General features: G+C 42.8%; 2 protein-coding genes across 2 annotated transcripts in view; one reads left to right on the top strand and one right to left on the bottom strand.

Annotated features, from left to right (window-relative positions):
- The window catches only part of mybbp1a (MYB binding protein (P160) 1a), a 48,494-nt gene extending 26,134 nt beyond the window's left edge, over positions 1-22,360 (bottom strand). The window contains exons 1-9 of the mRNA XM_080748834.1: positions 22,101-22,360; positions 19,755-19,850; positions 18,958-19,041; positions 18,542-18,616; positions 17,162-17,269; positions 16,534-16,724; positions 11,691-11,885; positions 8,454-8,571; positions 1,710-2,002 (exon numbers count right to left, since the gene is read on the bottom strand). Of these exons, the coding sequence (XP_080604960.1) occupies positions 1,710-2,002; positions 8,454-8,571; positions 11,691-11,885; positions 16,534-16,724; positions 17,162-17,269; positions 18,542-18,616; positions 18,958-19,041; positions 19,755-19,850; positions 22,101-22,289 (1,349 nt within the window). The 5' untranslated portion in view covers positions 22,290-22,360. The remainder of the gene's footprint in view (positions 1-1,709; positions 2,003-8,453; positions 8,572-11,690; positions 11,886-16,533; positions 16,725-17,161; positions 17,270-18,541; positions 18,617-18,957; positions 19,042-19,754; positions 19,851-22,100) is intronic.
- Positions 22,361-23,419: 1,059 nt separating this feature from the next.
- rcc1l (RCC1 like) overlaps positions 23,420-24,218 on the top strand; it is a 10,424-nt gene continuing 9,625 nt past the window's right edge. Inside the window, exon 1 of the mRNA XM_080748848.1 lies at positions 23,420-23,531. The gene's annotated coding sequence lies outside the window, so the exon portion shown is untranslated. The remainder of the gene's footprint in view (positions 23,532-24,218) is intronic.

Genomic DNA, 24,218 nt, shown 5'->3' on the forward strand with positions numbered 1-24,218 from the left:
GCGGCACTCGGTGCCGCGCTGTGAGCTTGTATATCTGCTATTTTTCAATAGTTAAAGCGGTCAATAATTCTAGGTCTAAATGGGTTAAAGGTCAATTTTTACACTCAAGAGATTTGACTGTGCAGCGGCACCATATGGCATGCAACATCAAACACCATATGTGCAACGGTGCAACCTTATGTCTTCAGGCAAGGCAGCGCTAAGGTATTACGAAACCTCTAACTAAATACAGACATGACGTCATGTCTTTGGCTATGAAATTCAAATAAACTCCTGAGCATTAGAGCTTGGAAGGTGCGGTAAGTGATATTTATTGTTAAAATGGTGTTAAATAGCTCTACTGTATATTATGATAGTAATCATTGCTATAGTGTTTTGTTCAGTAAAACAGGTGTCCCTTTCTCAACAGCTATTGAGTGAACAGAAAATGCTCAGAAGAGAGATCTCATAACAGGATTAAATTAAGTGATTAGCAGACAACTGGTATCCGCTCCTTATTGGATGATTGGCAACCCATCTGAAATGTATTTTCGGTTTATTAATTTGGGGGTCCTTGACATGAAAAATGTGAACCACCGACTTACACTACCTTTAATTCTTTTTTTTTTTGGGGGGGGGGGGGGGGGGTTAGGGTTAGGGCTGTGACAAAAACAAAAAGAAACAGAACACAGTGGTTCTCAAAGTGGATTCCAGGGACTTTGTAGGTTCCTTTATGGGGGTCTAAATTGACCCATACAAGTCTGTAACTCTGACAGTATCCACAACTTTCCAACATCCCATCGTGCATTGCGCAGAATGTGCAGGCAGCTTCCGGCAGCCGCAGCCGAGAGTGATCTACAAGCTCACAACGGTTGCATCTGCGACGCGACGTGAGCTTGTATGTCTGCTGTTAACCGGAAGTGTCCCGCAAATAATGCTACAGTAACAGGTGGATACAAATGGAACAAAATGGGTCCATTTTGTTCCATTTGTACACTGTCAAGAGTTAAAGGAAAACTCTGCCCTAAATCACTTCTAGGCTCATTTTCCTACTTATATTGATCCAAAAAGACTGTCCATGGGGTCTATTAGGCAGAAATGCCCCTGTTGTCCAGTTTCCCCAGCAGAACTCAGCAGTTCTCATAGCTTAGAGTGGAGCCTATAAGCCTATCACTTTTACGCTATTTGTTGTGTTCAAAAGTGATTTTCTTTTTCATGAATGTTTTACTAGTTGTCATTACAAACACAGCCATGCCTTGGTTTTCCCACACAAGCCATCACACTCTCATAAATAATGTTTTGGGGGGAGCAAAGTGACTGTACTGGCCAATCACAGTGCATCTTTTTCGGGACTTGGCAAAACACATAAGAGAATAACATCTGTTTAGCAGAGTGTGATGGCTTGTGTGGGACAACGATGACATGGATGTGTTTGTAATGACAACTAGTACCACATTCATGAAAAATAAAATCACTTTTGACCACAACAAATAGTGTAAAAGTGATAGGCTTATAGGCTCTACTCTATGCTATGAGAGCTGCTGGGTTCTGCTGGGGAAACTGGACAACAGGGGCATTTCTGCCTAATAAACCACATGGGCAGTCTTTTGGGATCAATATAAGTAGGAAAATGAGCCTAGAAGTGATTTAGGGCGGAGTTGTCCTTTAAGGGGAGAACTTGAAACGAAAAAGTTTGAGAAACAACAGAATCGTAACTACAAAACACTCACTGCTGGCCGCTCTCTGCCGTGTTGTCCCTCTGCCTGCGGGTGCTGAAGTCCAGCAGGGCGTCCAGGCGGGGCTGCAGGAACATGGCCTTCAGCCAGGCCACGTAGGGCTGCAGCGCGGCGGGGCGGAGGTGCTGCACCACCCGCCACGTGGACGGCACCACCGGGTAGCCCTCGTTGGTCAGGGAGGAGAAGGCCACCATGACGGCCAGCTGCTTGTCAGGGTCCTCGCAGCCTTCCAGGAAGTCCGACACGTAGGTGTCCATCTCCGGAGCCAGCTTGAAGCGTTTGGCTTGCTGGAAGGGGGTGGGCGGGGGAGGCTCAATGAGAGAGAGTTGTCTGTCGAGTCTGGTCACGCTTAATTGTCACACTAGCTGTCCGTCACGCTAACAGCACCCTCTAGTGGCCAACAGTGGACTCTCTGTCCACTGTTGGCCACTAGAGGGTGCTGTGCACCAAGCTATGCAGTCAGAATGAGTCCCAAAAAACAGTAAATGTGTTAACAGTGGCAAATTTTAAAGGTTGGTTGTTTCCGCGCGACCTGCGGTCGGTTCTCGCCTTTGGGGCGTCTCACTTGTTTTAGATGTTGGTGTTGGCTATTCAAAAATAGCAGATCTACAAGTTCAGACCATGTACATCTGCTATTTTTTTGGAGCCGTGTGCAGAGCACATGGGCTCCCTCTGAGTGGCTATGTGTGTCCTGTCTCACCAGAGTCTGTGTCCAGTCGAGAATGAACAGGATCTGCCCATGCGCAATTCTTTGGATGGGATTTATGTCACTTTGAAGTGAGCCGATTTTTTGGATGGGATTTATGTCACTTTGAAGTGAGCCGATTTTTTGGATGGGATTTATGTCACTTTGAAGTGAGCCGATTTTTTGGATGGGATTTATGTCACTTTGAAGTGAGCCGAATCTCTGGGATCCGTTCTTTTCAAAGAGCCGTTCAAAAGTTATTTATTTTGTAAATACTTTGTAGATTTTGATTATAATTACAAATCACTTCAATCAAAAACATAGACCTGGAACTGCTCAAATTCACGGCTCCACTTCGAACCGAGGTTTGATTTTAACATTTCTTTGAAAAACCTGTTCTTTTCTGGGGGTCCCTGGCCCAAAATATTTTCAGATGGGGGCCCGTGGCCAAATACACTGTATATCAATTTGGGGGTCCTCCTTGGCACAAAAAAGTTTGAGAACTAACTAATAGCCATTTTCAGAATCAGCCTCAGGTCTTAATGGGTTAAAGGAGTAGTTCACCCCCAAAATGACTTTTTTTCTATTGATTACTCACGCCATGGGAAAATTTACCCCCATTGATTACGGATGGGGACCCGAATTGATTTGGGTCCCCATCCGGAACGAATGGGGGTACATTTATTGTTATCACATTTTTGTCTTAGGAATGCGACAAAAAACTAAAAATATTATTGAACTCAAGTCTCCATGGCGTGACTAATCAATAGAAAAAAAGTCATTTTGGGGGTGAACTACTCCTTTAATGTGACTGGGGTGTGTGGGGTATATCACCAGACCCATATAACAATAGACATAAAAAGGTAGACGCCTCCTCCAGGCTCTTGGGCGTTGGTAAAAGAGGACTGGCAAGCTTCCGGAATTCTGAAGGACGCTTCCTTGTGCGTCACAGAATGGGATGCTCGGTAGACCAATCAGATGCGGGACTCCCTCTTTCCCACTGCAGGGGGCAGAGTGCCTTCTACAGTTCCGTACTTCCGCCAGTCCCGTTTTACCAGTCGCGCCAATGAACTGCAGCGGCGGATGAGGTATCTAGCTTTTTATATCTGTGGATGTAACGGCCAGTATCTAACTACTCTCGTCTCAAGGCGGCATTGGCAATTATACAGCCGATTTGTCGTTTTCAGAATTGTCAAGGGCCCCCATAACTACAAGAGTGTACAAATGATGACACATTTGGTTCCATTTGTGCAGTCTCAAGCGTCACAGACCAGTAAGGGCCCCATTTGGAGGCCACTCAATGAATCCTGAGGGTCCCCTGCACCCTACTTTGAGAACCAGTGGCTTGGGGAGTAGTTCTGGCAGGGTATCTGCACATTTCCCAAGTACAAATTTACTTTTTAAGGCTTTTTAATACCTCTAAAATGACAAATTCAATACCATTACCGCGGCAAAGGAATTGACAAATGTAAGGCCACATTCATAAATCAGAGACAAAGCAGTGTGTCCGTGAAAAGCTACCACATATACAGTAGGAATAATCAAATGCACATGCAAACCTGGCCAACCAATATTCTTATTCTGGTCTCTTCAACAATTATGTGGGCAAATATTGACCTTCACTGTAACTTTGACCTTTTAAATCCAAAAGAGAAACATCTCTCTCAATTAATTTTAGTAACAGCAATCTTAACAATTAACAATCTATACGCTGTATTTCATTTCTACCAGAGAGATCAGCGAGGATGGAGAGAGGGGGGAGAGGCCTGTCACAATTATTACATGGACACGATTTCCTTCATGACATGTGTCGTAGCTCAACTGCCTTATCAATTTCACCATCTATGGCTAAGATCTCCTCTCTTGTCCTTTGCCCAGCGTTTTTTTTTTCTTCATTAAGTGTTTATTAGATTATTACTAGCCGATATAACTGATCTCATTGGATTTTAAAAAATAATAATGTTGTCCTTCTGAAATACATGTAACAGGATATCTGCAGGTCTAGGCAAGACAGATTTAAGACCAATTTATCATTAACAAAAAGGCACAATATCTCAGATAGATTTAGGGGAAATGTTGTACCCATGTTTAACAAGTCCCACTATAAATCCTTTTCTATTGTTGGTAGTTGTTGGCTAATTTGGCAAAGATTTGTGTTAAAATATACATTTTAGGCTATTAATAAACTAATTAATAAACTTAGGCATTAGAATTTCCAAATGTTTGTCAAGCTGACAGAAGGCAATGTGTGTACTGTCCCTTTAAAAGCCTATAGAGGGTTGCCATGTCTGCTTATTACAAGCTACTTTGTGCTTGTTCTTTTTAAATCTGAAGTTGCTTTAAGATATTGGAGGTCCTTTACAAGAAAATGCTTGAGAACGCAAGTCGCCTGGTCGCTATTCACGATTGGCAGATCTTCAAGGCAGGGTTGTCCCCTTAGTCCTCTCCTTTTCGCACTTTCACTCGAACCCTTGGCTCAGACAGTGCGTCAGTCTGCAGATATTACTCCTGTTTCGATTAACAACACACAGCATCGCATTTCCCTATATGCTGATGATATTCTACTGTTCATTGAGAATGCACCACAGTCAATTACTCACGTCCTTCAAATTTTTGATCAGTTCAGTTCCATTTCCGGCTACAAAATTAATTGGACGAAGTCAGCCCTTCTACCTCTAAATGATCAGATGAGATCTGCTATCCTGCCGCCCATAATCCCAGTAGTAAGCCAATTCAAATATCTTGGCATAGATATTTTCCCCTCTCTTCAGGCTATTGTTAAGAACAACTATGGTGACACTCTAAATAAGATTTGTCTTGATTTAGATAGATGGTCATCTTTGCCCAACTCTCTCCAAGCTCGAGTTTCAATCATAAAGATGAATGTTCTTCCTAGGGTTAACTTTGTAAGCTCTATGCTCCCTTTGCCACCACCGCCGCAATACTGGAATAAGCTTCACTCTTCGATATCTAAGTTTGTGTGGAAAGGGAAACGCCCTCGTCTTAAACTTTCTCTATTACAACGTGCTAGAGATGATGGCGGCCTTTCATTGCCCAACTTTAAATTTTATTATTGGGCCTTCACGCTCCGCCCCCTTTTAAATTGGTTTAACCCAGCAAATAAGGTTTCTTGGAGAGAGCTTGAGGAGAGTTTAGTGCAGCCTGTTGAATTGAGAGATCTTATCTATTCAAACATAACTACACATCAATGCAAAGTTCGCTTTGGACCTATCATTTCTCATTTAGTGGCAGTATGGAGGGCAGCTGAAAAGATGTGTAAGATTGATTGTAAATGGAACTTATTTTCCCCAGTGTTCAATAATCAAAGACTTTTAATCGAGGATCGCCCCATTCGCTTTCCAAGGTGGAGGGCTAAGGGGATTCGTACATTAGGGGACTTATTTGATAGAAATGGTTTACGACCTTTTCGAGATTTGTGTGACATCTTCAATCTGCCTGGAAATACCCTTTTTTTCTACTTCCAACTGAGAACGTCCATGAGGACCTACGGGGTCCCATGGCAAGCTCCCCTTAGATTGCACCCCTTCCATGAGTTTATCTGTGATGGTAACAGAACAAGAGGTTTGGTTTCCACCCTCTATGGTTTTTTATTAGACTGTAGTTATGGGCCCCTATCTGTTGATACTGTTTGGAGGAATGATGTACCAAATTTGGACCCTGACTTTTGTTGGGACACAGTATGGTCTAACATTAGGCTATCTTCTAGAAATCCAGACCATCAACAAATTCATTTAAATTTTGTTCATCGGACTTATTTAACTCCCCGCAGACTATGTGCTATGAGGATTTTGAATAATCCCAACTGCACTCTCTGCGCCTCAAATAGTATTGGTACCTTCCTTCACATGGTTTGGGAATGCCCAAATGTGTCGTCATTCTGGAATATGGTTGCCTCCAAACTTTCAACTATTTTTAGTATTAATATCATATCTTCTCCTTCTTTATTTTTATTAAATGACGTCTCACAGTTGCAACTAAACAATATACGCAAGCGCATCTTCTTTGCTGGATTAACGGCGGCGAAGAAGATGGTAGCTACGCGGTGGAAACCTCCTCATACGTTAACGTTTCGCCAGTGGGCCTTGACCTTTCTAGATATAGTATATTTAGAGCAGTCGATAGCAAGGTTACACGGAGCAAAAGAAGAAAACATTAATATGTGGTCGGACATTGCAGATAAGCTTAAGGCTATGATTCAAGAAATCACTATATAGTGGTAACAGCCTAGCACAGGCATGCACTATTGTACATTCCGTGTTGGTCCGGGGAAAGGGGGTGGGTGGGTTTTCTTTTCCTTTTCTTGTTTTGCTATTGTTTGTGTTGTTTGTCTGTTAATTGCATTTTTCTTTTGATTAATGTTTTACTTTTTCTTGTTCTATTCATATGTATGTCTCTAATTTCATGTTATGGAAAATAAAAATAATTGATAACAAAAAAAAAAGAAAATGCTTGAGAACCACTACTCTTGACAATATTCGACAATAAAGTTTGACTGAACTGCCTCAGTTGCCTAATTTGGACTTATTATTTTCATAGACCTGGTTGCTTGTTTCTCTCTCAGAAAGAGAACATGGCAACGCAGGGTAGATACATCGTTGTTTTGTTTGGAAGTTAGCATGAACGCTAGCTGGCTGCAACACCATGGGCTGCACAGTGCACACATGTTGCTGTCACTATTAAATGCATTATCTAGCGCAATTTTCTGTCCAACAACCTGTGCATGTTTTTGTAGGTGCTTTGATAATAAGTTGGCCGTGTTAGCTCCGTTAGCTCCTTTTGTTGGCACAGCTAACCGTTTGGTGGCTGTCCTGTCTGTGTTCTCCATTAGTATGTCCAAACAGCACTGCGTTTTGTTTACAATCGAAACGGGTTGCGACGGTTCCACACATGCCATCCTGGCGAGTCTTTAGCTTACATAAATAACGACGACAATAACGCAACAACGAGCACTGAGTAGAGACGAGGGATTCTCTCTGTGTGAGACTGCTGCGTGAGCCGAGCGTGCGAGCACACACACACACACACACACACACACACACACACACACACACACACACACACACACACACAGTGTGTGTCGCCACACACGCTCTGTGCTGTGTGTGCAGACAGCACGTCTCAACCAGCGGCAGCGAGAGATGGATTACGTCGGACGGCAACCAGGAATAAAAAACTACAGAGTGAAACGCAACTAATAGTCTGTTGGCGACACGTTTATTCATTCTGCCCCAGATAAAATTCAATACCCCCACTCACACTATTCCATACTTTTTAAGACATTTTAAGGCCTTGAATTAGCAAAACTAAATTCAATACTTTTCAATGCTTTTCAAGATCCGCGCGCGGGTACCCTGAGTTCTGGGCATGATGTAGGGGTTCTTGGGCATACAGATGTAGAACACTGTGATTTTTGTCCAGTACCAATTGACGGTACAAAACAAAAGGGAACACAGGTCACTCTCTGATAACTTTAATAGCAGCTTCTTCAATTACTCAAATGAACCCATTTAGAACGGGAAGGGAACACATATCTGTGTCACCACTTTAACCATTATTTTATGCTTTAACTATTAAAAAATAGCAGATATACAAGCTCGCAGCGCTGCACCGAGTGCCGCGCTGTGAGCTTGTAGATCTGCTATTTTTGAAAAATCGTGAAAATGTGTGCAAATCTTGGAATGTATATATTTTTAAAGCAGACATTTGTAACGCAAATCCTTCTTTCTCTTGGACTCTTGGAACAAAATATTTTCAGATGGGAGTCGGCAGTCAAATAGACAACTACATATAATTCTAGGGGGTCCTTGACATGAAAAAGTTTGAGAACCACTTACATTAGAAACAATAGGTTTTTCAGAAAACGAATACATTTTTAGGTATTTTTCCGGTCTAAGTGGGTTAAACACTACATAAATTCCCAAGTTTGCACCATTGAAGTACATTTCCCCCCCCTGACCTTTTTAGGTATTTTTCCGGTCTAAATGGGTTAAACACTACATAAATTCCTAAACCATGGTTTTGATTCCACCAACCTGAGCCGAGACCACGTGCTCCCCGTAGCGCTTCATCGCCTCCCCAGACAGCACCTCCTTCAGCTGGGCCAGAGACAGCAGGGGCAGGGCGCTCCCCATCAGACGGAAGCTGAGGAACCTGGAGACATGCCGGCAAACAAGACTAGGTCAACATCTAGAGCTGGGGGGAGGGTTTTCAACAGCAGGCACGTGCACACATAGCCATCAAAGGGGGCTTGAGCCCCGCGACCGCGTATTTCCCGGTGAACCGGTGCGCAAAGGTGGGGGCCGATGGGCAAGGAGGGTTGCGAGCTTATGAGAATTGAGAAACGACTAAAATAAGACCTTAAAACCTGGCGAAAACAGTTGCGTGCATTAGCGGAAGACGACGATAAAGGAAATCATTAAGTGGAAAACATTAAATCAACTTCTGAAAAGCCTACACAGCCTTAAAACATGGCAAAAACAGTTGCGTGCATTAGCACAAGATTAGATGAGGATAAAGGAAATCATTAAATGTAAAACATTAAATTAAAACTTCTGAAAAGGCTTCTAAGCCTACACTATAGCCCACTAAAACTAGTGAACCGCGATCTTGCCACACGTGAATAATTGTGGTTGTAAACAATAACACAGACAATATAAATCCTTAGTCTGGTTGTGGGAAGAAAAGGTTATCATCATGGCCCCAATTAACTTTTAAATATCTTGCAATTGGTGACGAGTCTCTTACTAAATCGGCAAGAGTGCCTCTCATTCTCGATACATAAAGGCTAAGCTCTCCATCATCAGCAATAGTCAGTGGTGCGTGTTCGTGTTCCCCACACTCCCAAGCCCCCACCGTTGCGCTTAGGTTCACCGGGAAATACTCGGTCGCTTGAGCCCCTGCCCTTTTACCCGTCTGTAAAAAAAAATCACACCCGTGTGAACTGAGCGGTGGTTTACCCACCAACCACCCCCCCTCCCCCCTTCCCCCCTGTGTGTGTGTGTGCGTGTGTGTGTGTGTGTGTGTGTGTGTGTGTGTGTGTGTGTGTGTGTGTGTGTGTGTGTGTGTGTGTCTGGCCTGGCCTGAACAACAGCGCCCCTCCCTTAACATGTGTGGTCATAAAAGGTACTGCAGGCCTGCAGGCTACATACAGACAGACACACACGCACACACGCACGCATACACACACGGCCACGTATAGGAGACGGTGTAACCACCGCTCAAAAAGTGCCCTCTCAGACCATGAATGCACTTTTTACTATGGTGAAAGAAATGCAAATGCCCTCTTGCCCTGCCATACCAGAAGGCCTTGCCTTGCCTTGTCCAAACTCTACTGAAACTCACTGAAAATAGCCGACCTCCAAGCAACGCGACTTGGAGGTCGGCTATTTTTGATATTTTCACCAAAAGGCCCTTTTAGGAATTTCAGCCCCTGCCTCTCTAACATTCTCTGCACGTCCCTGTTCAACAGGGGGTACGGGTCCTCAGAGTTACTACAGCCCAAATCTGTGTGTGATAAGAACTTTAGTTTTTCATGTTAAAGCACTAAAACCGGGAAAGCATGTGTGTCATTTTAGATTTGAGCTATACAAGTATAGTAGCAAGCAACATACGTTTTTCAGAGAACTGTTTTAGAACAGTGGTTCTCAGAAATAGCGGATATACCAGCTCACTGCGAGCTGTTATTTTTGAAAAAAAGTGTCTTTATGAGTTTAAGGGTCTTTAGGGGTTTAACAGTTCTACTGCCATATTTATTATTTATTTATTTGTGCTGGTGCCATCAAAAAGTAGCTTACCTTTGCGATGTTATAGAAAATTATCTATGGATGATTTCCAGACAATCGTTTTCAGTGGACACATATTATGTGTACGGTAGCCAAACTGACGGCAGGGGCTGGCTGCCTTATGCAATGAATGGAATGTGAAATAGCCCTCCCCTCTTTCCGTCGTTCAGAGCGTAGAAATGCATAATCTAGATCAGGTCCACAGAGAACAGCCAGGAAGTGAATTGGACATCCATTGATGTTTACGTGTGGTGGAGATTTGAAAGCAGCATTACGGGAGATGTTTTTACTTTACACACTCGCGCGACCTCTCATCAGCTTACAGTCATCAAACAAGGTAAAAGAACGAGCGTTCGTATTGGCGACGCGCAGCAGTCAGAATTGGGCCGAGCGTTAACGTTCGAAGCGGTAAAAGAGTTAAACTAAGCATTTCCGCGCCCGCTGGCCTACCGGTCCAGCCGCATACCACGTAGACTCAAGCCTAACCCGATCCTGATACTTTTGCTGCATGTCACTCCCCATCTCTCTCCCCATTTCCTGTCAGTCTACTGTCTTAAACATATCTTAACCCATTTAGACCTAGAATTATTGAATGCTTTGACTATTGAAAAATAGCAGATATACAAGCTCACAGAGCTTGTAGATCTGCTATTTTTGAAAAAGTCATGAAAATGTGTGAAAATCTTTGAATATATGTATTTTTAAAGCAAAGGTTTGTAACTCAAATTTTGCTTCTGGGTGGTCCCTGGAACTAAATATTTTTAGATGGGGGTCCGTGGCCAAATAAATATCAGTTTGGGGGTCCTTCACATGAAAAAGTTTGAGAACCTCTGACATAGTAGTCTCTCAAGAACAGACTAACTGAGCTCCAGTTAAGTGAAAAGGACCTTTTCTTTGACGATGGCTGGCCAGATTGCTCACATAGAAACATAGGTTTTTGAGCAGTGGTCACAACGCTCCTATACGTGGCCGTGTGTGTGGGTCTGTCTGTTTGTCTCCGTGTCCGTAGCCTTCCCTGCAGTAACCTTTTCTGACCACACATGTTAAGGGAGGGGCGCTGTTGCACACACACACACACACACACACACACACACACACACACACACACACACACACACACACACACACACACACACACACACACACACACACACACACACACACACACACACACACACACACACACACACACACACACACACACACACACACACACACACACACACACACACACACACTCAGTTCACACAAGTGTGATTTTTTCAAAAAATCTTAGAATCTTAGAAATCTTAGAAAGATTCAAGAGACACTTATAGAATCGGGTCAAAATTCTAATTTTCACGATTTTTCAAAAATAGCAGATCTACAAGTGCGAGCTTGGATATCTGCTATTTTTCAATAGTTAAAGCATAAAATAATGATACACAATAAATGTGTACCCGTTCTAAATGGGTTTTTAAACTAAGCCTTTCCTTCATAGCAACGTACTGTGTGGGTGAAGACTGCTCCTCGAACTTGTTCTTGGGCGCGGTAGCGGGGAACATGCTCTGGATGATGGCTTTGCTCCAGAAGAGCTGGAAGGTGCCCTCCTTCAGGGAGATCTTCAGCAGGTCCAGGGCCACGGCAGGAAGCTGCGGCTCATTCTTCACAGAGCGCGCCGCCATCTTCAGCACCTCTGTCAGCCTGCAGGAGAGGACAGCATGCACACCGCATGAGCATAGCATAGGGCGGGGGTCAGCAACCCGCGGCTCTAGAGCCGCATGCGGCTCTTTAGCACCATCCTAGTGGCTCCCTGGAGCTTTTTCAAGGGAAAAATATATATTTTTTGTTTTAATATGGTTTCTGTAGGAGGACAAACATGACACAAACATTCTTAACACTTTCCAATGCTGTAAAAATGTGTATAATAAATATTAAATGTAATACTCATTATGTATTTGTAGCCTACTTAGTCATTTTGACAGTAGGCTAATATAGCTAATATTAGCCTTACATTAATTCTCTCCTGTAGTAGCTTCTGCTTTGATGACGTCTATGGCTACAGGAGTCTTAACGCTTTGACAGACAGGTCGGGAGTATGGTCTGCAAAACTGCTACTGCGGCTCTACACATGCATACATGCGAGACATATCTTCCGTACAAGTTCTGCAAGGTGTATGCGACTTGTAAGGTAGCCTTGTTTAATGTATAAGTCCGTATTGTTAAATAAAATGAGTTTTTACCAAGTGTGTGTCTTTTCCAAATCGAGCAGCTCTGGTCTGGTTAAAGATGGCTGCACTTATCACGTGACGTTCATCCATTCCCCCATTCGTTCATACAAGGACATGACGTATGTGTATACGGAATAATGCTTCCAGCCACCAACGGGCGCTGTTGCAGCTAACATTGTAGCAAACGAGGAAAAGCGGTACACTTGGTAAAAACGAATTTTATTTAAAAATACGGACTAATACATTAAACAAGGCTACCTTACAAGTCGCATACACCTTGCAGAACTTGTACGGAAGATATGTCTCGCATGTATGCATGTGTAGAGCCACAGTAGCAGTTTTGCAGACCATACTCCCGACCTGTCTGTCAAAGCGTTAAGACTCTCCTGTAGCCATAGACGTCATCAAAGCAGAAGCTACTACAGGAGAGGATTAATGTAAGGCTAAGCTAATATAGACTTTTAATATATTGTCACTGTCGGGCAGAATCCTTGTATCTCCAAGTTTCAAATTTGTATGTTTTTTTTTTTCTCGCAAAGTAAAGTCCTGCTTCATCATACAAGACTGACGCACATAAGTAGTGAAATCAGCAGATCTACAAGCACACAACGCCTCGCACCGCGAGGCGTTGTGTGCTTGAAGATCGGCTGTTTTCACTAGTTTGTATGTCCAAAACAAAGTTTTGGACATACAAGTTTTCCACCCGACAACGACGATATATAAGGCTTTTATAATTTTTTGCGGCTCCAGACAGATTTGTTTTTAGTGTCTTTGGTCCAATATGGCTCTTTCAACATTTTGGGTTGCCGACCCCTGACATAGGGGTTCCAACTGTTAATCGAACTAATTGATTCAATCGATTATGTAAAAAAAGAATCTATAAATCGAACAAAGTATCGATAATTTAATCAAATTAAATGGCTGATCTACACACTCGCGACTTGCGAGCTTTTAGATCGGCTATTTTTGGTGCGCGACACTGCATGCAAAAAAGTATAAACTAATGATGTATACCGGATCAATTACCCATATATGAAGTCCCCTGGTACCCATATATGGAGATCCATTATGGAGATATGCTGTGAGAGCCCAAACATGCTTACTCAGTTATGTGAAAGTCCAATGACGTCTATGACATCTGAAATCATCATACATCATACATGTACATACAATCCCTTTTATGCCCATACATGGAGATCCCTGTCTATACCAGCCACACAGATATGGGCTGTCTTCCTCCATATATGGGCATTCCCATATGAAGTCCTGTTAGATATGGGCTTAATATTGATGACATCAGGGATCTCCATATATGGGCATAAAAAGGATTCTGTTAAGAGTGGTTCCCATCATCCCATGACATCACAACATACAATCTCCTTTTATGCCCATACATGGAGATCCCTGTCTGGACCAGCCACACAGGTATGAGCCGTCTTCCTCCATATGGGCATTCCCATCTGAAGGCCTGTTAGATATGGGCTTAATATTGATGACATCAGGGATCTCCATATATGGGCATACAAGGGATTCTGTTAGAGTGGTTTCCATGACATCACAGTGATGTCAAAGTGTGATGTCAGAGCCGCAAACCCATAGACCGTTAAAAAAGTGTACACGTCCAGACAGACAGACAGACAGACAGACAGACAGAGTCAGCATGTGCCGTTTCACATACTAAACGGGAAAGCTGTGTGTGAGTGAATATCGTTGGTGTTGGGCTGAAACCTTGTACAGTATCTCCAGAATTTCAATGATTTTAAAGGTGATACACCATGAAATTTCACTTTTCCTATTTTAAAACCTTTTTTTGGGGTCCCACGAGCACCTTCTATCCTCACAAAGTCCCATTTCTGACCGTTGTGTCTTTCTCTGGTTTTGAGAAGGCAAAGGTTAAAAGTATCCCACGGGTTCTTAAAACAGGCTGTCCAGATTTGCTGCCGATTGTGACGTCATCATCGGCCGTTTTTTTTTTTTTTTCATTTTTTTTTCAAAAAAAATATATTTTTTTTCAAAAAGATTTTGGGGGGGTGGCGCAGTTCAGGCCAAAGGTGGTACTGCAGCTGAAATGCTCTGAGAGCCATTCAAAAATGAGAGAGGCTCTCTATTCAGGAGTGGTAATTTAGCCTCAAACCTTTTGAAAAACGTTTTTGGGACATAAACAATATGACATAAATACTTTTTAAATGCATGGTGTATCACCTTTAAAGTGTTTTTTCCCAAAAATGTATGCCCTACTTTGTCACACTACAGCGTCACACAAAAATAGCCAATCTTCAAGCTCAAAACACCTAGATCGCTGACTGTATAACTCACTCTGGATTAAGAGCTTCTGCTAAATGCTAAATGAGCTATTTTTACTTCCATGCTTTTGTATGCAATTGCTAGTATTTATAAATACAGGGCTAATGAAAAGTATCAACATGAGCTTGGTAGCGACTAAATTATAACTATACTTGATCCATTAGACCAGTGGTTCTCAAAGTGGATTCCAGGGACTCTGTGGGTTCCTCTATGGGGGTCTAAATCGACCGATACAAGTCTGTAACTCTGACAGTGTACAAATGGAACCAAATGAACCCGGTTCATTTGGTTCCATTTGTACACTGTCAAAGTTAAGGGTAGAACCTTGGAATTTGTAAGTTTGAGAAACAGTTTACTAGGGCTGTCCTCGACTCAGGATTTATGAAGTCGATTCGAGTCGCGGGGGTTAATCCGACGCGTCGACGAATCGTTTTATAGTCTACTTTGTAAAAAAAAAAAAAAAAAAAAGTGTTGCTTTAAACCACGGTGTTTTCGGTGATATCGGTGCGCGAGCACAAATGTTATCTGCATAGCAGTGTACAACCATAGAGTTATAACACACCGTTAAAACAAATAAAACATCTCCGCTGTTTCAACTCTGCCCCGTCTCTCGGCAGCGTGCAGTAGATGAGACATTCGCGAACGATTCCGCTCTCTTGAACAGCTCTTTTAAATGAACGATGGGATCCAGTCCGCAGTCGCGGGACACAGAGCACTGACAGAGTAATGAGTCAGTGTCGAGAACGGATTCATTTCAGAAACGGATCATAAAAAGGTGGAGGCACAGCTCCCAGCTAGAGCCCTCAGTGTGGACATGTCATGGACGCAAACACAGCAAAACACAATCATTCATCATGGATTACAACACTGGAACAATTCAGAAGCACTTTAATTAGAAAATGTAACTTGTAGCCTACACTTGTGTATGTTAATTTGACTTAAGAAGATTGTTTACTTCGTGGACATGCGTTTGTGCTGTGGCAGGAGGTTATTTAATATGGGATTTTGACAGCGTGCTTCCCCCTCTTAATCCCGGCTCCGAATGTTTTAACGAAGCGGCGGTTCTGAACCGTTCTGGCCGTTCTGTCTCACTTTCACCCCTACGCTGGTGCGAGACAATAAATAACTGTTCGCCAATTGCTACGCCTACTTCTCATGGGAAGTACATGACACCAGTCCAGTAGTAGGCTAACTGGTGATATAAAAAATATATATATTTTCGCCTCGACTCAAACAATTGGCGTCGATTCGCGGGGCTTAAAACGACGCGTCGATTCGTCGATTTTTAGAGGACAGGCCTACAGTTTACTAGGACAAATTTTTTCTCCACTTCCTGAAACGTAACCGTTTTGGACATACATAGTCTCACGTAGCCAGACAACTATTCCACTATCTCCGAATGCTATATAGTTTGGAACTACAGCTCCCGAACGACGAGTAACGGAAGTCGTCACTGCTCCACGGAACTGTAGTCCCATTGGAAACATAACAGAAGCACACTAACACAGACAGAGTAATTCGAGCTGCATATTCTTGTTATGTGTGTGTATAGTTTAGTTTTTGAAATCATGGAAGTAACACCAATAACACAGAGAAAGACAAAATAACGCCCCAAAAATATTGAAAGAAGACATAACGCTTTCAGTAGGACTTATTATCTCTACTGCACCAAGGGAGTGGGTGCGTCACATCCGCTTTATCTCGCACTCACTTCTGTTGCGCCAGACTGTATGAAGGGAGCATTTGCAAATTGTGGGAGTTACAGTAGACATACAAGGTCTCTGCCGGACAGAGGCCATTATCATGTCTATTCTCACTTGGGGATGTTGTCCTCGGTGACGATGGTGGCCGTGCCCAGGAGCTTCTTGAGTTTCTTGGGTTTGAGGGACTGGGGGAAGCGCTGCATCGCCACCAGGAGGAGCTGCAGCTGCTCTGGAGTGCTGAAGGCTGAGGACAGGTCTGACTGCAAGGCCCCCAGCAGCACCTCATCAAACACCTCCTCTGGGGTCTGACGCACACGCACGCACGCACACGCACACACACACACACACACACACACACACACACACACACACACACATACATATAAGATTTCTAGGGCTGTCACAATTATTACATAATCGTCTAATCGCAATTATTTGACATAATCGGGATTATTTTTTCCTAATCGTCATAATCGTTTCAATGTTGAAAAATGTTCATATATATATATTTTTAGTATATGTCAGTAATTTCTTTGTATATTTAGGTTATGTGTCATATCTGCCATGTGCAACTTCAAAGCCTAAAAGCCAAACAGGAATGTAATTGTCAACGACAAAAACACAATTAAATCGTTAAACGCAATTATTTGAGTGACAATTAATCGTCATGTAAAATGTCATAATCGTGACAGCCCTATGCACTACTGCAGTAAATGACTAATAGACCACTTCATCAAATCACCTCAGACAAGATGTCCACCATGGTCTTTCCGGGCAAGTCTTTAAGATGCTCCCTGTGCTTTGACAGAGTCTGCAACAACTGTACACACCCCAACACCACCTGCGGCTCCTGAGAGAGACACACACACAGCCACACACACACAAGAGTAAAAGATGTATTTGTAAAATATGATCAAAGTAGATGTCTCAGGTCGTTTTTAACCCCAGCCGATGCTACAAAATAATGCCACTTTAAAGATGTCTTAAAATGTTCAAAAATAGCAGATGTACAAGCTCATCACTTCGTGCCGCGCTATGAGCTTGTACAGCTGCTATTTTTTAATAGCCAACACTAAAATCTAGAACACACAGATGCTTTCCCGGTTTGAAATGGGTTAAGTTACAGTGTTAAAGGAGAAAACTAAAATATGACACATCTGAAACTGGCCCGGGAGAGACTAACAGTTGCTCTCAAGTGCATTTAATGTGTGAGTTCTCCACTGACCCTGTTCATTTTAAATTGGATAGACACAGGTTTACACCAGTAAGACTCCCTAATCGGGAGATAAGCGACCGTAGGTGGCTTATCTCCACAAATAGGGCAAAAATTTGTTTTTCCAAAATCTTCCTGATCCATGTTGATGACATGAGTGTAGACATGCTGTGTAGTGATATTTGTGATTTTCGGGCAAAAACTGTAGGAGCAGTGTCCAAAAATGTGTTGTAAAAATCGGCCTGAAGGTGGCGCTAGAATAGGGCCATGTGAGAAATGAGGGGTGGGGTCTCCGCGTTGCCTTGGCGGACGAATAGGTACCGGGCCCGGCTCTCCCGGACGCTCCTAGCCCGAGTTACGGCATTTTATGTGCGCTGCAGTGGCAGGGGGTCCTCCACTGGGGGCGCCACCACTTTTGCATCCATTCTGGAGCACCAGGAGTCGGTGGTCCCCGGGAATTCCCCGTGAGCAGCCCCGTTGGGGTGGTCATTTGGTCATTTTTGCACATTTGGTCTTTTTTTACATCTGGGGGTCCCCCAGGGACCTGGGGGTCCCTGGGGCTCCGGGGGTCCTTGGAGGTTGTAGTTTGGCAGGCAAGGAGTGTGTGTGCAAAATCTGGCATGGATCAGGTCAACGGTTGCGGAGATATGAGCAGGGAAAAAGTGTGACGTGTGACCACATTTGGTCATTTTTTACATCTGGGGGTCCCCGAGGTTGTAGTTTGGCAGTCAAGGAGTGTGTGTGCAAAATCTGGCATGGATCGGGTCAACGGTTGCGGAGATATGAGCAGGGAAAAAGTGTGACTGACTGACTGACCCACGGACAGCCTGTGGAGGTTTTGGTAGTAAATGCGACCTACGGTCGCAATCATCATTAGACACCAGCGATTAGAAACGGAGTGGCTCTTACCTTGGGGAGACGTGAGGACTGAAACAGAGCAAGGACGCCAAAGAAGTTCCCAAACGCAGCATTTCTGAGTAGTTTCTGAAATCATTCAAGAAAAAGTCATCAGACTCAAAAAGATCAAACCTGAGTTATGCAAAGATGTGGCAAACTGCCCTTAAAGGAGTAGTTCACCCAAAAAATAATCTTGAATTGGAGATTATTTTGTTTTTGTCGCATTCCTGAGCCAATAATTGAATGACCGGGTCATCGGTCAGTAGGAGACTCAATTGAGTCTCTGCCGGTCACATTATTGGCTTAGGAATGTGACAAAAACAAAAGAATCTCCATGAATTCAAGGCTTGTAAATAATTGATAGAAAACACATCATTTTGGGGGTGAACAACTTCTTTCAAAAACATGTTCACCTCTTTATTTTTTACCTTTTTCGCCAACTGTATATTGTGTGTCTCTTTGATCCGGTTAAAGACAGCCAGGAGAGGTATGTCCTCACACGTGATCAGCAGCTAAGGAAACCGCAAAGCAAAAAAAGATATATATATTCAGACAAAGTCGTTGGTGATAATAACAGATGATTGAAGCCATGATTTATAATTTGCGTCACATGCCAAAAATAGCAGATCTATAAGCTCACAACGCCTAGCAGTCGCAACACGTTGTGAGCTTACAGATCTGCTATTTTCGTCATGTGACACCGTGGCAAGAGATCGCATACATTGGACATCAGATCTCATTTATTCAGTGCAACATCAACTAATCTGTAGGGCCATCACGATTATGACATTTTACATGACGATTAATTTTCTCTCAAATAATTGCGATTAACGATTTAATTGTGTTTTTGTCGTTGACAATTACACTTCTGTTTGGCTTTTAGGCTTTGAAGTTACACATGGTAGAAATGACACTTAAGCTAAATATACAAAGAAATTACTGACATATTTGACAACCTTACACTTAAAAAAGAACATTGATAGTGGAAATAGCCGATCTACAAGCTCACAACGTTGTGAGCTTGTAGATCTGCTATTTCCACAATTTTTGACATGGAAACGATTATGACGATTATGAAAACGCGTTGTGAGCTTGTAGATCGGCTATTTCCACATTTTTTTACATGGAAACGATTATGACGATCATGCAAAATAATCGCGATTACCTCAAATAATTGCGATTAGACGATTATGTAATAATTGTGACGGCCCTAAGATCAACTAACCTGTCCAAGAGCCAAGCTGAAGCCAGGACGGGCGACCTCTCTGGTGTGAGCCAGGCCGTCCACCAGCCTCTTCAAGGTGTATTCCAACTCATCTGGCTGCAAGACAGAGAAACCCATTATCACATTGTTGTTTTGTTTTTCACCCAAGGTTATTATTATGTCACTGTTTCTCAGTGCAATGGAGTCATATGAAACAGTCTGGGCCAGTGGTTCTCAACCTGTGGGTCGGGACACCCAGGGGAGGGGGGGGGGGGGGGGGGGGGGCTCCCCATGACTCCCCAAAATATTTTGGGTGGTCCCCAGATGATTAACGTCATGTGCAACGTTGTTTTCTCACTCAACGGTAAACAAAGCAACATAAAGTTTAAGTGTATAGAGGGTGTCTGCACTTTTCTAAAGTGACAATTAAGGACTTTTTAAGGACTTTTTAATACCTCTACAATGACAAATTAAACTTTGAAAATAGCCGATCTACATGCTCACGCCTCGCAACACGAGGCGTTGTGAGCATGTAGATCTGCTATTTTCACAAATACAAAAGAACAGTGTTATACAAAATGTAATGCCTCAACTCTTTTCACAATAGAACCGTGTTATACAAAATGTAATGCCTCAACTCTTAGTGCTTGTTGTCAGTGTGAGCCTGTGAGGGGGTCCCGAGTTCAAATCTGATTATTTTGGAGGGCGTGGCCTGAAAAGGTTGAGAACCACTGGTCTAGGCCAATGATTCTCAGCCTTTTTTATTTCAAGGATGCCTAGTTTAAAATACATTAGACCACGGAACACCCATTTGATTTGAAGTCCTACGGGAATACTTTACACACAAAATAAAATGTGACAAAAACCAAAGAAATCTCCATGTACTCAAGGCTTCATCGGGTGAGTATTAATTGATAGAAAATACGTTATGCAGTCACCGCACGCTGGGAGAACCACTAGTGTTGAGGGAGTTTATGGAAATGGGTGAGAGTATCCGTCAGTAAATGAAAGGGAAATGCAATTTACAACACATCAGATGATGAAACAAAAGGGATCAAGATATAAAGACAGTTGAGGCCATGCTTCTTCTTCTCACAGTTTTACAACACGTAATCAGATGATGAAATAAATCTTGTCCTAAATAAAGAGGGTGAGGATGTCGCTGTTCTTCTCACAACTAATAGGACTTTGAGGGTGAACACCACCAGCTATCCAGGCAACGTGATGAACAGTCTGTCACAAAATGTCTTTGCTCTCTTTAGTTTATTATCCGTGTGGGAAAGTTAAACTTTATACCTAAAAAAATAGTTTGGGATCAGATTAGATGTTATTTGGGGATGGATGGATGGATGGATCTACAGCAAAGTGGTTTTCAAAATGGGGTCTGGAGAAAAAAAAATGTTAAAAGTAGAATAGTATCTAGTTATGGGGGGATTGATTGATTGATTGATTGATATAATACTTGATTAGCAGTTTGTATAGGAAAAGCACAAGACAGATACAAGGTATATAGGATTTATACACAAGAAAGCTCCATGGCTTGTTTACAATGGGGTCCACTCCTGAGTTACTTCAAGGGTGAGTCCTTGAAGTAACATGATCAAATAAAATAGATCTTGTCGCCGTTCTTCAGATCACTTCAATGGACCTTTGCAGCTCTGTAACTCAACTCTGAGAGTGTTCAAGTGGACCCGTAAGGGTCCATTCATTTGGTTCCATTTGAACACTCATTTATGAGGGGTGAACAGTCCTCGAAGTAACACATAAGACAAGACATAACATACCATAACATAAAGCTATACCTTCTCACTGTTCTTCAGATCAGTTCAATGGACCCTTGTACGTTTGTAACTCAACTCAGAGTGTGTACAATAGGAACCAAATGGACTCTTACTGGTCTGTAACTCAGAGTGTAAGGGTCCACTTGGTTCCATTTGTACACTCAGAGGTGCCCACTCGTCCAAATGCCCACATGTCCTTATTGCCCAGATGTCCAGATGCCCACTCGTCCAGATGCCCAGTCACTCATAACACAGGTATGGTGTCCAGATGTCCCTAGAGCCCCCTGTCCCACTAGTATTTGTAATTTCTCCCCATTATTGTGTGTTTTGAGTTGTTATTAATAATTAGAAATGAATGTTTCCTGCATTTTTGGATGAGTGAACAACATAGAACCTTTTTTTGTGGGGAACATAGGACCTTTTTTGGGTAAGTGGGGAACATAGAACCTTTTTTGTGGGGGTAACAGAACCTGGGGAACATAGAACCTGGGAGACATAGGTACGGTCGGTCCCCTCTTGGATCAGAGTTATGGGGGCTACTGGGGGGTGAGTGAGTAACATAACATAACATAGTATTTGGCAGTACCTTGTCGCTGTTCTTCAGGTAGTTGATGAGCTCCTGGACGGCCTTCAGGCGGACCTCCTGCTCGGGCTTAGCGATGTCCCAGAAAAAGTCCAGAAACACTCTGTTCTGCTGCAGCACGCCTCGTGCGTCCGTCACCCTGGCACGAGCCTGCTCTGCTTCAGTGATCTCTCCCATGCTGCTGCTGTCCATATGATTTAACACGTTAATATGAATAATAACAACACTACTAATGTTCACACATTCTCCATGCTGGCTGCTGTGCTGTTGCAAACGAGGGAGAAGAGAAAAACGTGCGTGAACCCTATGACTGTTTCCTTCCGGGTTCAATCAGGGGCGTCACAAGGGGGTGAAAGTGGGACTGAGTTACTAGGGCCCAAGGTGGATGAGCCTTAATTATTTTATACTTTAGCTATTGAAAAATAGCAGATCTACAAGCTCACCCAGGCAGTAGATCTGCTATTTTTGAAAAGTTGTGAAAATATGTGCAAATCTTTGAATATATGTATTTTTTAAGTGAACATTTTGTAACTCAAATTTGATCTGGGGAGTCCCTGGAACTAAATATTTTGAGATGGGGTCCGTGGCCAAATACATATCATTTTGGGGGTCCTTCACATGAAAAGGTTTGAGTACCACTGACATTGAAACAGGTTTTTCCACACATTTTCCACGATTGTTCAAAAATAGCAGATCTACAAGCTCGCAGTTGCGCGCTGTGAGCTTGTATATCTGCTATTTTTCAATAGTTAAAGCACACAATAATGTGTAATAAATCCATTCTCAGTCTAAATGGGTTAAACCCCCTCCCCCTATGAAGAACATTCATGGGGGGCCCGCAATGCATCCTTGTACCCAGGGCCCAGAATTTGGTACGACCATGGGTACGACACTATAACTCTATGGTACGACACCCCTGGTTCAATTCTTCCTTGGTGTGATGGTGGTTGAGGGTCACTAGACTAGACCCGACCGCACCCCCTAGCGGCGCTGTCCAGCTATTTGTTTATTGATGGATGGGGAAAACACTAAAAAGCTTTACTAGGATCTTCTTTTAGTTAACCTCGTACCAGTGATTTGTACTGTCATGAAACTGTACCTTTTCCTATTGCAACCTTCTAATAAATTCTTCAATCAAATCAATCAAAGTCTACGATTTGTAAAATGTGGAATGCAAGTGCATGCTTCCTGCCAGTAGGTGGCGGTGTGCTTCATTCTGTATTTCTGTTGTGTTTTTTGCGACCTGCCAGCCAAGGAGGCGTAGAAGAACAAAGTAGAGGAAGTGAAGTGAAACAAGCATGATCATCTACAAGACAACAATCATATCATCTAGCCTTTAGTCTTTTATAATAGCTGCTGCCTGTCTGTCTGCTGCTCATAGTGACTGTACTGTATAGTGTTTTGGTGAAACACACGGGCTGACTGGATTTACAGGTATGTGTTTGTTTAACCTTGAGTAGTGGCTTATGTATTGGACAACTGGACAAGAGAATAATGTAGTTCTGTAGTTCAGTGTTTCTCAAACATTCAAGTGTCAAGCTCTCCCCTTAATACTGTCAGAGTTACAGACTTGTAGGTCCATTTAGAACCCCATAAAGGAACCCACAGAGTCCATGGAATCCACTTTGAGAAACACTGATAGTTGTATCTAATGTGATCATAACAACTGGGTTGGTCCAACAACTTGATTTTGATTCATAAAGAAATAAATAACTCGATGTACTTCTGAGTAAAATATTGATACAGATTGTATTTTTGTTTTTATTTATTCACACATTGCTCCCCACTCCTCTAAACCAGTGATCATCTCAACCCTTTTGGCTTAATAGCCCTTTTATTCCGACTACAACATTTTGTCTGGAAAGCTGCAAGAGAAAACCATGAATGCCATGAATGAATAATAACCCACCTTTTTGAAGAATATAATAGCACAAATAAGAAATGGAGTGAAAGAGTTGCAACGATTGTCTCCTGAGTCCTGAGTATATTTATTTTAAACTGTGGCATTGTGGCATAGCATTCCAGTAGCCGCAAATTGCAACACTAGATTTTTGGAGCGGTGAAAGCGCTCCCAATAGACAGGTATGTCCGTGGGTGGCTATGTCTCTGGGTGGCTATGTC

This window comes from Nannobrachium achirus, assembly GCF_963921795.1.
Source record: "Nannobrachium achirus genome assembly, chromosome: 19".
Taxonomy (NCBI): domain Eukaryota; kingdom Metazoa; phylum Chordata; class Actinopteri; order Myctophiformes; family Myctophidae; genus Nannobrachium; species Nannobrachium achirus.